Here is a 16951-nt window from a genome sequence, read left to right on the forward strand (position 1 = left end):
TCTCTACAAATTATGTAGATGCTACATCAATAGTCTTTTTATTACATTCATTTATATTACATTCATTTTATTAAATTCTTCCAAATAGATCCAAAAGAAAAGAAAATTGCATCCTTTCTTGTTCTTGAGAAAAATAATCAAAGTTAGAAAACTAGAACGTTCTTTTGTGAAAAAAAAGTTCTACAATAGCTCAACTATTAAACGAAGTACTTGCCCACCTCATCGTTCAGGACAGTAACTTCTAAATTATAAAGATAGATAAAACTTTATATTTTCCCCCTGCCTCCTTCCACTGGCCAGACCCCCTTCCCACAACCCCACATCTTTTCTTGAAACACCAAGGGAAGATGTAATTACACAGTACTATTGTTATTAGAGGGCTCCTTTCATCAAAAAAACTAAGGAGCTTTAATACCAGGTCTCTTATTTACTTCCCATCTCTAGACCCTCTTTTAGCTCCCATTCCTCTCTGTTCCACAGCTTCCTCCCTTTCCACAGCTCCCTCATTCTCACCAGTATCCCTCCCTAATTTACCAGTTATTTCAATCCTGCTGATATTAATCTCTCCTATAATGTTGAATATGTTTCATACTTTATGAATGTTTCCTTTTCACATCACATAAAAATATCCTCCTATATATATATAATATTATCTTTTTCAATTTCTTTTTTTATCCCATATACAGAACACGACATACTCCTTTAAGAACAACTTACACAGTAAGGGCCAAATTGGGGATGTTACGCTATATTTCCCTATAAAGACACTTTATTGCACTTTTGGGGACAAAAACTTCCCTCGAATAATAAGCATGATCATAACGAGCATGCCTACGCTGTGTATGTACTCACTGTGAATGTCTTGTGTCGGAGAATGATCGGTCCATGTGTAACTTGTCGCTGGCAACTTGATTGAATTTGTTTCTGGCGTAGGCATCGCCTCCAGCTGCCACCAGCGTTTTCTGAATGTATGTAGCCTGATCGAACCTCAGCCAGCTGTTCTCAGCCAGCTGATTACTGCCGATATCACCTACATTGTTCTCCGAATTGCCCCCGTCAAACTTTAATCTGCCGCGGTGCAGACCCTGAGGAGACAGAAGAAGAAGGAAAACCCCCAAAAAATGATGCATTTTTATAGACATCAAACGAGAGCGCAGTTCATTTCATAAAGCCGAAATTATTGAGTTAATTTGTGTATCAAATTAGGTTAACTACAAAATATAATCTTCAAATACACATATATATCCATCTCTAAAGTTTGGAATGAATTAGCGACATGAAATGTGAGGAGATAAGTATAGACAGAGGCCATACCATCAGTTAGATTGGTGGTAGCATACAGGTTGTGGGGTACAGTAAGGGGAATGAGTCGATTGTACCAGAGGTTGCAGAGTAAAGTCTTAAACGGGTTTGGTATCGTCGTTGGCCAGCAGGCAGATGATGTTCAGTAGGGTAGTGGCTAATATGCATTGTGTGTATAAACTGTACAATACTATATATTTATGTTGGTCATATTGGTCAAATTATATTGTCTAACGGGTGTACAAGTTGATATATTTTAATACGTATGTTTTTTTTTGTTTTTGGGGGGAGGAGGAGAGGAGGGGAGGGGTAAGGGGAGGGGGATAAGGTAAACACAAGTGCCTGATGAAAATAAACTTTAAAAAAAAAACTACTTATAAATCAATTAAATAAAGTTGTAAAGTGACATTGGAATTTATTCAACAGTGTTGAAAATTCTTTACAATTTTGCTTTGAACTCTTTCCCAACATTGATCAATTTGTAATATATTGCACATTGCAGTACCACCCACGGTTATTTTTATTTTTAGCAACAAGTGATGATTTATTTATACCGTACGATACAAAAAGAAAAACAACCGCAAGTCAGCTTTTGAATGTTATAGTGGAATGTTGAAGAGTATTAACCACGACAGATTTAACAAATTTATTGTGTAACTTGAACTAACAGAGATAGATTTATTAAGGGACATTGTATATAACTAAGGGCATACTTGGTCTACACAGATCGTCTATGTTATAAAACCAAGTAACTTGTTCAGCGCATACAGTATCTACAAAGAACACAGTCTCAGTTTAAGTCAGTTTGTTTTGCATACAGTACCAAAGCCCCACCCTGTGCTTTATGGCAAGAGTCCAGAAATTTACCCAGTGCACATTTTCCACACCATCCTTCCAAATCTTTACGAATAGGTCCAATTCCCAGAATTCATCAGTGATTATATAGTAATTCCTTGCTTAGCGTTAATATATATTAATGTAGAAACCCAGTAGCTCAGCTCTTCTGTACACGTACACAATTTAACTGACTACTCGCAGATGAAGAATATTCAATTCATATTGATCGACCGATCTTGTCATTGTCAAGAATATGAACATGGATCAATAATTTTCTATGGCCCTGGACTGGAAAATAAACACCGCCTACACATCGCATATTGCCGCTTCTCCTATCAGTGCAGCCAATGGAATTATAACAATCCACTACTGTGTGTGTGATAATAATACAAATAAAAGTTCATTCCTGTACATCACAAAACTTACTGGTTTATAACAGCTAGACTTTTCACTTTTAATACCTTTCTCCCTTTCTCCACTACTCTCTAGAAACAGTACCTAACTTTCAAAACATGGCAACATTTAGCGATACATGTCGCCCAAACTGATCTACTGTACTTCCAATCATTCTTGTCCCATACTATTTGGTCTTCCTTTGTGAACCTACTATTTTTTCTACATTTCTGAGGGTAATTGTTCAAATACTATACTTTTTGGTAGAATTATATACATTATGACCGATCCCACCCTAGTTAGTACCAGGGAGTTGCTATGTTCCATAACAACTCCCTCGTTAGTACAGTCAGTAGCTGTGTGCTGTATGTGTGGTACATCAATGGTATCATGAGATTGGGTACTTTATTTATGTCAGATTGCAATCTCTCTCTAGTCTCCATAACAACTCCCTAGTTATAGTAAAGTCAGTAGCTGTATGCTGTATGTGTGATACATCAATGGTATCATGAGATTGGGTACTTTATTTATGTCCGACTGCAATCTCTCCCTTGCCTCTTCTTCCATCTTGGTATTTATTCAGTTCCATTATAAAGGTACAGACTAGACTATTATAAAGGCTGTGAAGTTTGCATGCCTTGTGCCCTCTGAACCGTGACCACAGGGATGCTTCCCAGTATCCTGTATCCATCTTCATCACTCTGCATTGACAACATTTACAACTTGTTGTTTCTAAACATAATCTCCAAATTCACCAGAGAAAGAGAGCGCGAGAGAGAGAGAGATGGAGAGAATGAGAGAGTGAGAAGAAAGAAGACTGGCATCTTTTAAAGGATGTAATCTTAGATAACTTTCTCCACTTCAAAATCCATGTGATGATGTCATCAAGACTGCGATTAGTTTTCCAATGTCAATGCTAGCATGCTCACGATCTGACCCTGAGATTTTGATTGCTGGATTGACGAAAGGATGTAATTTCAACACTGCCTTTTACGGACCACTACCTTGAAGAAATCCCCCCCCCCCCTCCGATGGAAGACGATATGGTGTTTATGGTTAGGCACAAAACAGGAAAAATAATCCATGGTCATCCTGCTACATTAAAATCATCACATCTGCATACTCTGTTCCTAACTTGAAGGAGATGATGCTTTTTATGTATGTGAACATTTTTGCCGGATAAGTTTCCAGATACAGGACTAGCGCCCTCTAAAGGGAGATTCAGTAATGGTCAATAATACAGATATCCAACACAACACTTATCATTTACTTGTTGATTTGTGATCGAAACATGAGAAATTCCAAATTCATCATAGTTTACTTCTGATCTATGGTGGTTGTCCCTGTAGTGCACCAATTAGATACATCTTACATGACAAGCATATAACCTAGGCCACACTGTAATTACTTGTGGGAGTATCTATCAAGCTATAAATTTGAATCTGATGGCTGCCGACACCATATATTTGGAAGTAATATACATGTATGCAAGAATATGCACCAGTTGTAACTTTCGTTTTCTTTCGTTCTCGATTCCTAACCAATACACATGTCTACTGTATAAGTTGAACTAGAATATTTTCACCGGGCTGGTTACAAGATGGGTAAAGTTTCATTGTCTGCTGTTTTTGTTGAGGCAAAAAATAAGTGGTATCTGGAGTCTCATTGCCACCAACTCTGTATCGAATCTGCACTGCATCTATAGTCACCCCCCTCCCAATAGATTGATCTACACTACAAATGTGGACATCACAGTCCTGCCCCCCGCCCCCCCCCCCCGCCCCCAGCTTAAGTCAAGCTGTCCCCTCCATCTTCTCCTGTTTTTGTTGATTAAATCCTGATTCCAACAGTTGGCAGTTATTGTCTATATTTTAGACCACCCTATCAATTTTTGCCAGGATTATAATTTATTACTATCATCATTAGTTCGCCCCCAATTTTTTTCCAACGTGGAGGAGCTGCCTTCTGTGCATGTCCAAGCAGGAATACGTCCCCCCACCCCCCCCCCCCCACAGATGGCTGTTTTATCTATTTAGCCACTTAATAAGTTTATTTGGTATCAGCAGCAAAAACAAATTTCAGTGGTGATTAAAATACTTTATTAAAATTTGTACATGTGTGACCAATATTTGACCTCTACCATATTTGGGATAACTTCTGATAACATGGTTCATTAGGTTTTTCTTCCCCTTTCTGCTCGGATGACCTTTAATCCACAAAAGATTTTTTAAATATAGTCGCCGCGCCGCCGCACTACAACAAGATCAATGACAGACCTATTCCAATATACTCTGTAGGAAGGCAATGAATGACAACAGAGATACTAACAGGAGATCTAATCTTGGTAATGGAGGCTATAGCCAAACACGTATAGAGCGCTCTGACTCTCCTCTACAAAAGAGAACTAGAAAATTGGAGGACGTAATTTAATCTTACGGTCAAGATGTCTGGATATAACTCATAACGGTCACTCAGTTTTTCTTCTAATATTTCCATCCATGTGACTGAAATGTTTAGAGGAACAGAGTTCGTACTACAGAGCAAAAATTCCACAGCACGCCTTTTTTATATTCTTTTTCATCAGTTTAAAAACAATGTCATGAAAAATGTCATGAAAAATGTCTTGGTTGATACAGGCAAAGAAAGAAAGCATAAATATGTCAATGGGTGGCTTAAAGTAACATGGCAAAATTTGTTTGGAAATTGCAATGCCTGGCAAAATCAAAGTGACTGCGGTTACTGGTCGTGTGTTATTAGGAGGGAAATGGAACGCATCATTCAAAAAGCCTGTTAGATATTGTGGTTACCAATAGCGCCCATAAAAATGGTTCTTACAAACATCATGGTGGACAAACATATTCAGAAATCTACTTTACAAGTTTTTTTCTGGTTTCAACCAAATTCACCTTTGACCTCTACAAACTCTTTCAAATCATCTTATTTATCATCTTACTATCTTATTAGTAATTCTCATACTCAATGTTTATATTAAATACTGTCCCAATAACAAAGTCTAGAAAAGTGTTTTGCATTCATGTAACCAATGTTACTCTGTAAGGGGTGATAAGTTGGTCGCAGTTGTGGGTAACCACATGACAGATGTTTAATCCAGAACAGGACCCTTCATCATTCTCTGGGGCTTGCGATGTAAACAACACTCCAGTTTAACCCATACACTAATGATAAAATCATGATACTGACAGGTGGGGTGAGACAGACCAGTGAAAAAACTACAGAGCAAGTGCAAAGCATTATTAAATCGTGACAAACAGTTTAATGATGTCCCGAAAACTCATTGTGTTTGGATAACTACAAGTCAAGCAGTTACTCTTTGAAATTATCTCATCTGAGAAACAAAACTATTCTAATTAAATAATTTCTGCAAATGAAATGACATGTTAAATGTTTACTTACCATAATTCTACTATAATTATCATAGTTGTCTGTGTAAATTGAAAGTATCTTGACCTTCAAGATGTCTTTTAAAGGTCACCCACTGTACTGTAAGAAACAACATTGTCCTAATCACTCTAATAGGCATTATAAATCATGAAAATAGCTGCACCTTCTATCAAAATCCATCAATGATTAACCATTTTACAAGTCTTCTCTTAATTCTAGTTTTGTTTATGAATAAACATTAGCTAATTATGCACATTGATGATGTAAAGGGAGTGACTGCTTAATTTCTGTTTTGTTATTTCTTTGTTTTTGCAACCTTCATTTCAAGGACACTGAACAGATGTTTGTAGCCAATATTTTATTAACTTCATTGAAAAGGAGAACATATCATTATATATGTGGGCTTGTAATTAGGGGTTAACTTATTAAGGGCTAAAATAAGAAAGTTTGATGAGCACAACACTCTACATCATAGTTTGCACATATTGTTGATGAATTCGAAAAATTTCAACAGATTTTCAATGCGATTATCACACACAACACATGTACTGAATATTGGCTGGGTGTCCGTAGACCTTGAATTAACATGTTTTCTAAGATTTCATCTTTCTCAATTCACTGTTACTGTACATATATTGCTTTAAGGTAGATGCAATTAACACAGTTTCCAGTCTGTATCTCAGTAGACTCAGTTATCTGATCTTAGAGCTAGGTTGTTTCTTATATACATGCCCCCTCCACCCCCTCCACCCCCCCCCCCAATTTATTAATTTAAACAGAGACTTTAACAGTAGAGAAGCAAATGTCCTGCTAAGAATTTCTGTAGATATCAAGTTGTCGATAAAAACTTCACAATCGCAGTTATTAAAATTCCACCGTCCAAATCTCTTTGACCATAAATAAGCCAAATGATTACTTTTCTTCCTCCTCAAACCGCGACAAGTCATAAATTGTGGAATTTGAAGTCAACATTTGCCAACCTTTGAAAATCAAAACAGACATACTGTACATGTATTTTTTTCATCAATCCTTTGGAATGAAAAGTGGGGAAAAAAAGGGGGGGGAGAGAAAAATAATTCTCACGAGTTTATTAGACTAAGGGGCGTCTGTGATAAGACCCATAACGTTTAATGCTTTCTTTCTTTACTCTCTGTTACAGTATTTTAATTGAAAGAAATCCACCTTGCAAGTAGCCTCAGTAGTTTTCTTGTATCCAGTAAAACTTCCGATTAAAAAAGACTTTATCTGCATCAGTTACATGAATAAAATGTAGAGTATTCAATTTCCCTGTTGGCAATATAAATCTGGTGGATGGCAGAGGGCAGTATATTGTCTCTTGGGAATACCCTGCTACCTTTAATATTAACTATAGTACTTTGGGTTTTCTTTTGCTGATACTAATTCCAATCTCAGCTTCTAATTTGTGAGATTGAAAAGTTAGATCCAATATTTGTATAGGCCTGCTTCTTTTCATTATTACAGTAGTAGTAATTTAACGTATGTATACAGATGATACAGTGCTTCATTAGGATGGAAGTTTATCAGCCAATATTAAAGTAGGATTGATGATAAATGGCAATCACTTGGATGCCGCATAACTTAAGTGGTTTGACAGTGATTGGTTAACATTAAAGTGAATACACACTGATGGATGGTTTGTATACCACAGCAGCAATTTTGTAACGGAAGGAAGCACGAGGGAATAAAACAAAAGTGACGGGAAGTGAAAATGTATACAAATCCTAGATAACTTCACTATTTGGGAGAGAGAAGAAATGAGGGTGACACAATGAAAGTGACCCGTTTCCAGGGAGGGGGGTAGGATGGGCGCTGAATGGTTATTAAACATCTCCAGTACAGGAAGAACGAGTAAGAGTGCAGCTCATTTGGGGAGACATGTAAGTGATGAGTAAATCTTGATTGTTCTTTGAGCAGACATTAACACAGCAGCTGAACTAATTACACAATGTAAAACACCGCTCAGAGGCTTTCAACCTAATTAATTTCATCCACAGTGATGATGTAAGTACTGTAAATTATGCAAACATCTGTGCACAGTGCACACAGTTAATTACGTTCATAGTGACAGAACTAATTGCCACTGTGATCAATTAAGAAACAGGTATTAATTCTTTAAAAAAAATTAATAGTAAGTTCTTTGAAAAAATAATATTAAGAGAATGCTGGTGGCAAATGAAACCTGCCAGTAGAAAAATGTCTACACAGCAGATTTAAACTACTGTATTAACTGTACTTTGACATTTAGTAGTCCTGCTAGATCATTGTGTAAAGGCTACATGGTTAGATACAGTACTGTTTTAGCTACACTACAGTAGCAAGTCCATTCCTACTGTACTGCTTTAAGTTTTTTACATATTTTTTTTAAATTTGAAACTTAAATGAATATGATGAAAAGCAGGTTTGTTAACGCTTATGCAGTGATGCATTTTTAGAAAGCTAATTTCTGAAGAGAAAGTTCATCAACCTAGATGACTAATTTAATTCCTGACAAAAGTCCTGCTATTAAAATTAAGGAACACCGAGAATCAAAGAAGGAAACCTTAGCATGTGATGAACGACGAAGAGAGAGAAAGAGGTGGGGAAGAAAAAAGACAGGGAATTAAATTTGAACGCTCTTTAGAGAACTAACAGGTGAAAGTGAAAGTTAAAAAGAAAACTTGAAAAGATTGGTTTATATAATGTAGATTCAAGTAGAAGTTAATACTATACTGTTGGTCTTTCATACATGTATATGTACAAGACTTGACTATATATATCCACGCAATGTACTTTTCTCAACCATGTTGTCAGATGCACTTCTGTCTATAAACTCAGTGAATCCATATATACAGTAGTTCAAATTAGGAGAGGATTGATATAGTGTACAGTACTATTGGAGTATCATGTACTATAAATATGCAGAGATGTGAACATTTCTTGTGTGACATAAAGTAAATTTACTTCCAAGCTTTCATAAGAAAATGATATCAAATTATGTTTCAAATAAATTGTAGCAAATTCAAGTTTCACGATGTTATATGCTTTCAATTTCTGTGCAAAGTGTTTTTTGGGTTTTTTTTTTTTGGGGGGGGGGGAGGGCGGTGGGAGGAAATGTAATATTATACTATATAGTAAACATTCATACTGCATTATGACCTCTACAACAGAGACCCCCTGGTGTATTGCATGATTTCTGATTTTAATCTTTGGTATGTTTTTCTTTAGTCTTCTACCAAAATGAAGCATTTTATTAATTCTTAACTACAGTTCTATCTCATTTTGTTCTTAATTTACTTAATTTTTTTTGCATTTAAATATGTTTTAGTCTTGAGCTCTCAATCACCCATTAAAACCAAATGTAAACTTTAAACTGACAACTACCATACGCTACTCTATGGTACTTAAATTCATCCCGAGATACTATAACCGATCAATTTTTATCTGGTGATATGTCGTGTCTAATGTCTTTTCATTTGTTCCTTTTCTCTTTAATACCGCAATCATTATATTTCCAGTGTTTTATAAAATTTTTAGAAACATTATAACACAGAAATTATAGACAACTTAAGAAAAAAGACTTGTGCAATTATGTTATTGACAGAGCATTGTATTGCATCCATACAACATCTTCTGGATCCATATTTGTCAATTGTCTTCTCGTTCTAATAAAACCAAAGATGGCCTTCTCTGGAGCTACAGAAGCCTTTATAAACAATTCCTCTCTTGAATGTCTGTCTTCATCTCACAGGCAAATGATAAAAGGAGGCAGCATAGATGGCATACAAAAAGAATGGGTTGTCTTGGCAACCCTAAGATGGCAAAGCTTTGCCAATTGGCAAATGTTTACACATGACAAATGTTAACACAATATGTTAATTGATGTTGGACTGGTATATATTACAACACCTGAGACAACTCTGATATGACTCTCTGACTCAGTGTAGACAAAGGTTAAATATATACTCTTTTAAAACAAAACAAAGTACAACATACAGTATTGTCATAGACAGAGCTAACATCAATCCTATAATGAATATCATATTCTCTACTTAAAATTAGATCATATTAATTCCAGTTATAGTAATTGGCGCTACCTCATATATTGTACTTGCTTTTAACAGACCAAATTTATATTAAGTTTATTTCTGATAATAACATGAAAGTGTTATGAAATTGTTGCAGAAATTAATATATACCAGTGATTCAATGAGACTGACAAACATCTGATCTGCTTTGATAAGAAATAATCTCGATCCTACTGTATAGTCAGTCTGTTACCATGACGACTGCAACCAACTTGCACCTGAACAAACTGAACCATCCCCCAGGTAAAACTAACAAGAGTCAAGTCTAGAATACCTTCAATGTTACAAGCGTTGACAAAAAAAATTATGTTAATTCATATTTAACAAACTGCCAGAGCAATATATATCAATTTGAAGAAGGTTACTCAATGACATCAAGTACGATAAGAAACCACACAAATCAGTAACCAAAGATCCTATCCATTATTTTCCTAGGCTTGTAGCAAAGTTACTAGTACTACCTACCAATGTGGTACATGTGCTTGTGATTCTGACCTGACATCTCTCAACTGACCTAGAATCACAACATCCTAACTGACCGTTATGATTTCATTGCAGCCTATAGTAAATGACCGTTACGATTTCATTGCAGCCTATAGTAAATGACCATTATGATATCATTGCAGCCTATAGTAAATGACCGTTATGATATCATTGCAGCCTATAGTAAATGGCTGTTATGATTTTTATTGCAGCCTATAGTAAATGGCCGTTATGATTTCATTGCAGCCTATAGTAAATGGCCGTTATGATTTCATTGCAGCCTATAGTAAATGACCATTATGATTTCATTGCAGCCTATAGTAAATGCCAATTATGTTTCATTTACTTATTTATCCTAAAAGTACAGTCCAACATGTCAGTCACTCAAAGGTCAAAGCTTATAATTCTCAGCTGTATAGCACTGCAACTATATCTCACTGCATTAATTCAGGCTAAACTGTTTTTTGTTTTGGTTGTTTTAGTAACTATTTTATCTTTTTTAACTAATCTACACAACGAATACCATTTCTGTCAAAAATTGATTCCAATTATTATATACTTCTGTAAAATTGATATGGAATACTATTTACTCCAGGTTGCCTAGCCAACTGAAGAAATGTTATGTCTTGATTGATCTCAACAGCAATATAACATAGGGAGATATAAAGTGTTGTCATGGTTACCATACACTAGCCCTGCTCACAAAAGAGTTGAATTTCAACAGCCAAGAGGCATTCAATAAGAAGCATGTATGAACAATTCATTTTCTACCAATATTTTCTCAAAATTTAAATTATTTAATACTTTGCTTGGTAATTCCAATGGTTTTAATAAATGCTACCAAACTGTGTTGAATTGTGCAAGTATTTATAAACAACCACATAAATAGCCTCTTACGAAGTCATTAAGCCGACCAATACCAACCAGTTTATATTGTTCGTTTATTTCATTCCAGAAATTTTAAATTATTATAATTATTTATTATAAAATGCATACATGTTCAAATTCCAACAAGTTTCACTAATTTTGGTTGACAAATGTAATACATTTAGCATCTAGCATTTAAGTGTTGAAGATATGACATTTAGATAAACTCCTATCATACCCCAACACCTCACTTGTTCTGCCACTATAAACAAACATTTCAGATGAAACATTCCAGAAGCACAATCAGCTTCGGAAATATATTAACTCGAAACTCGATCAGAGGCAATAATTTCCAAGTCATCCGTTTTCCTAGACTTGGTTAAAATTCGATAAGAGTTTCATAAAAACTGAGAATGCTGCATAATTGAACTGGAAGATTTTGACTCTACTGCTAGCACTATGAATTGAGCTACAGTAATGTCCTTTGCTGAGAGTTTTTGATCATTTGATCTCATCCCTTTATGTAATTTACTGAGCACTGTTTATATTCCAACCAAGTTTCACTAATTTTTGAGAATGGTATAGTAAATTGATTGAAACATACAATAAAGTCAATTGTTTACATTGAATAAAAGATCAACTTATATTTATACATATATGGAATCTGGATATGGATACCATACTGTAACACATTTAACATTTTTAACATCATAGCGTTTTAACACATTCGAAATTGTAGTGTCAAAGGTCGTATATAGTATCTACTGTACTGTGAAACCAAATTGTGCTACATGAGATATCTGCAACGCCATGGTTTCGTGACTTGTTTAAAATTAGACACAAACAGGTGTACTGTAAGCATGACAGTAATAAGATCTTTACAACCCTAACTCAATGCTAGTGAATAATGATGGTATGTGAATTGCTATGCAAATTGACGTAATCTAAATTATGTAGTATTACCATATTACAAAATCTAAATTATGTAGTATAACCATATTACAGAATATGTTCTAGCTGCTTAATCTGATATTCAGATACACACATACACTATTGTAGAATTATGTACAGTACATTACTGATCAATATGGTCCACCACAAGTAAGTGGTTAGTAATTTGCAACATGATAGCTCGGGTCACATGTAAGAACTTGAGTACCGTTTTATTATTTTATTAAATCACTGTTTCAATTTTATGCTTAATTCTAAAGTGCTTTGAGATCATATTTTGATGTAAGGTGCAATAAGAATAAATTATTATCATTCTAATTATTATTATTATTACAAAATAATACTGTTGCATGAGTATAATTTATACTGTACATAATATATATTCCAATTTATGCATGGATAATTATAAAAGTTTGATTTCTAACAATGTAATATAATGCCAGCACTACTGCGATTTTCCTAATTGGATTTTATGGTATATTACATCATAATAACCCGAAAAGTGTCTGATTGACGAAACGTTGAGGATCGAATCAAAATTTATTAAGTACTGGCCCATTTAATAATCTTAACTTTGTGGAACAATGTTTGCTTCCTTATTTTGATAAGTACTCTGTAGGTCTGACAACAGTGCAGACCAAACACTAAAGAAATTGAGTGATGAAGATTATCAATAACAATTGATGCATTTTTGTTTTAAAAACAATTCTGCAAAAGTTTGAAAAATGTATCATTTTTTCCCAAAACATTGTGTTTAAGGTTTGTATAAATTGCCTGTCATGCATGGTGATTATCAGATTCGGATGAGAAATTAAACTGTCTCCTTTTTGGAGGACAGATGGTCAATGCATGTACATCTTTTAGTTTCTCAACGTGATTTTGTCACTTTTATAAACTTGTGTTTTTATCTAGACTTTTACTTTTGTACAACTCTATTTTATGTGCTTATCCTTTGTTTTGTTTTTTATAGGGTTTGGTCTGTTTTATAGTCTTCTCATGTTTTTAGATTTTTATGTTCGTATTTTACATACTGTTTAATTTTCGTTTTTTCTAGACTTTTTATTCCTTTATTTTCTCTGTCTTTTTATTTTATTTTATTTGTTTTAGGTTTTGTAAGCGCCTAGAGACCTTTTGGTATTTGGAGCTTTATCAAGAACTTATTTATGATTATTATCCTACTGTATATTATAACAAGGCTTACTGTATATTACATACTTAAGTATGTATTACTTACTGTATATGATATATGGTGAAGCAGTAAGAATGGTAAGTCCATATTAGGTTCTTACTGTTACTACACAGAATGAAACTTCCACATATGTTGTTGATATTTTCCCAATCAATCCAACTGTGACCAACCTTCTAGGATACATGTTTATTTAATGATGACCCTAGATACAGTAGATACCCATCCTATATACCAACACAATGAATAACAATTCATAACTCGATATTGCCAACCACTGCTACAATGCAACTTCATTCACACTATTCTACTGAATCAGTCAATTCCAATTCAGTTTGAAATTCAATGTCACCCTCAGTCATGGTTATAAATGTTCCCTAATTTTGAACTACATACTGTACAGGAGATGAATGAATTAAAAAGACAAAAAAACCTTAACCAATTCACTAAAATACTGAACATCAATCATACACAATAAACCTTCACTAAAGATTTATCAGCATGTCAAGATCTTATAAACATGTACTGTACATTATATATATAACATGTCAGATTTAACATGTCACAGTTAACAACATACTTACAGACTACAATAAATGTACTGTACAAAGTGTGTATGAACACTGATTTTATTTTCTCAGTAATCACTCACTCATTGGGGTAAGTCTACACACTTCCCACCAACCTAAGTGAAAGGTCATGACTGTGTGACTTCCTCGCTTTCCTCTGTGTGTGTGTACCCTTACTTGGGACATGCATGCAAACAGGCTATACACATGTCATGACTGAAGTATGCTTACCAGCATATTAGAATTTGAGAAATTTATACCAAAACTAATAGTCATCTACAGGTACAGTATCAAAATAAATTTCTTTGATTTTTTTATTGCCAAACACAGCATTTTAATTAGTCACTGAATTTAACTAATGTACACCTGTAATATTATCTGTAGCTTAAAGGAGACACCGAGACACAAACCCAACAACCATCAGTGTTAGCTAACTATGAGAGTGAAATTTGTGAAGAAAAACACTTCCCACAAGAAAATAAGTAAACTCTGGCTCTGTGATGTCATAGCACCATTTTGGATCTAAAACCATCTTACTTTCTCCTTGTTTTTCTATACATAGTTTTGAGGTAAAATGTTGACAGTAACAACAACGCCATCATTATGTCATGTTAAGAAGCTCTGCAATATTTCAGATTCAGCATTTATTAAATACTCATCTGTGAGAGCATATATTAGTCATGTGGTTAAGGCAGTGGACTTGTGATCTAAGGCTTGCATGTTCAAGTCCTGGCCAGATTATTCTGTTGTGTCCTTGGGCACGGGCACTCCATCTCCATTGCCTCTCTTTACCCAGGTGTATAATATGGGGACCTGTGAGATGTACTGTCAGTTGGGCGCTGTTTAGCTGCTGCCATGTGGAGGGATTGTCTCCATATTTGACAGGTTATCGTTGACCGGGTAATATTGTTATGTGACATTGAGCATCGTTTTCGTTGGATAAGTCTGCGCTTTATTCATCCTCAATATTATTATAATTATTATCATCTGAATTAACTATAGGAATAAACATTTTAAAAGTTACATGAAAACATAAAAAATGTAAATATAAATAAATAAATTTAAAAAAATATAAAATTGAGACACATGTGTCTCGATGAATATCATATTTAGATTCGATCATGTCATCAGTAGTGTGTGGGAAGGAACATGAAATCTGTGATATATCCAAAATGATTTTTTTTTTTTTTTTTTTTTAAATTTGCTGTTTGTGGAAGTTGTTCGTCACAGTTTGAATTTCATGACATACTCACCAGACTCCTTTGTGAGGATTAAATACTGTGCGTGCAGGACCACAGTATTATACGTACAGTAGTATAAAATTTAAATGGATGCATCCATTACCACAGTTTTGTTAAGTAGCTCGCTACCGTCTGTACAGTGTTTGTTCAACTTTGATTAGAATCAATCTAGATAAATATTAGAAACAGACGTAAAAGAACCAGCGATTACTGTTGTAACCACTCTGGACTATTAAACACCTTGTACTAACCACTTGCAGAGAACTTTGTACTCAAGCTACAAATACTACATATCAATGGAAAGGTGGACATTACAAGATCCTGCATCCTTTGTTTACTACCTTGATCACTTATGTAAAGATTCTCACAGCACTTATAAACAATTACCATTCTTGTTGAGCAAAAACATAAAAACTTGATGATCTACAGTAGGCCTACTTACTGTATGTCTCACATGCACCAAGTGCACAGAGTTGGGGAATCAGGCACTTGAGTTAACTATCTGCCATACTGTCTGTACTATTATTATTTATAGAACTTTTAAGCAAATTGCTCTACTGTATTCCAAATCATCACAATATATAGATTGTATGACTCAATCAATATTGGATTCATGAACTGAAATAGATTTAAATTATCAGAAGAACACACCCATGGGAGGCTGACAATCCACAAGATATTCTTCTGGCATGTGCAGCAACAAGCATGAAAACAACCATTCTAGTACTGTATTCAACCTCTTTAACTGTACAGTATTAACAATCAAGTAACAAAGATGGAAATTTATGAATATTCATGTATTACAACCATGTAGATGCAAATTAACATAACCATAAGACGACGCCATTCCATAAATATTTTATTTTTTATTCAAGTCAACTTAACTCTCACTACAGTTTTACCACGCAAGTAAAGTAAATCTTGATGTGCTGGTAGTGAAACTTTTGACAAAGATGTCCAGGGCTAACTTGGGACATTAATTAGATTTTCCCGTAATAGCCATAAATTGAGATCATGAGATGATGGAATAGAAAGGGGAACAGCACGCACAGTACATATTACAGCTGGCAGGTTTACTTTACATTGAGAATGTATTAAGCATGCATGTATTGTTATGCTCTGATGATAGTAGATATCAAGACATCAGTCATATATTACCGAACATGTTTTAACCATCAGCTCTGTCGGCATATTACAGTAGTAATTAATACTTATAAGGTAATTATTGTACCAGCTGAGTGAACCACTTTTGAGCTATTGTAGACGAGATGCTTCATAGCCTGTGTACAGTAGTGTGTACTTAACTGACTTAAGCTTCGAAGAAGTGCAAAGGTTTGCTGGAAAAGCGATCAAGGATTGTACTTAAACTAGATATTAAAGCAGCTTTTTGAGTTTCACCAAATACCCAACAATATGTCTCCAAAACCCATCGAGGGAATTACTTAAAATACTGTAAGGTTGAAGTTGATCTAAACTCATCGACACCCCATCTAGAGTTCTCTCACCAAATGAAACTTATGTACATACAGTACAGTACAATCAAATTATCAGTTTGATTGTCACTCAGAAATTTTCTCAGATGACTAATAAACGACACAGTGGGATTTAAACTAATTCAACAATATTCAAAAATGT

General features: G+C 34.6%; 1 protein-coding gene across 1 annotated transcript in view; it reads right to left on the reverse strand.

Moving 5' to 3' along the window:
* Nucleotides 1-16951, reverse strand: part of LOC139971089 (polypeptide N-acetylgalactosaminyltransferase 2-like) — a 141500-nt gene that overhangs the window by 121393 nt on the left and 3156 nt on the right. The window contains exon 2 of the mRNA XM_071977278.1: nt 853-1085. Coding sequence (XP_071833379.1) covers nt 853-1085 — 233 coding nt within the window. The remainder of the gene's footprint in view (nt 1-852; nt 1086-16951) is intronic.

This window comes from Apostichopus japonicus, chromosome 8 (genome assembly GCF_037975245.1).
Source record: "Apostichopus japonicus isolate 1M-3 chromosome 8, ASM3797524v1, whole genome shotgun sequence".
In the NCBI taxonomy this organism is placed as follows: Eukaryota; Metazoa; Echinodermata; class Holothuroidea; order Aspidochirotida; family Stichopodidae; genus Apostichopus; species Apostichopus japonicus.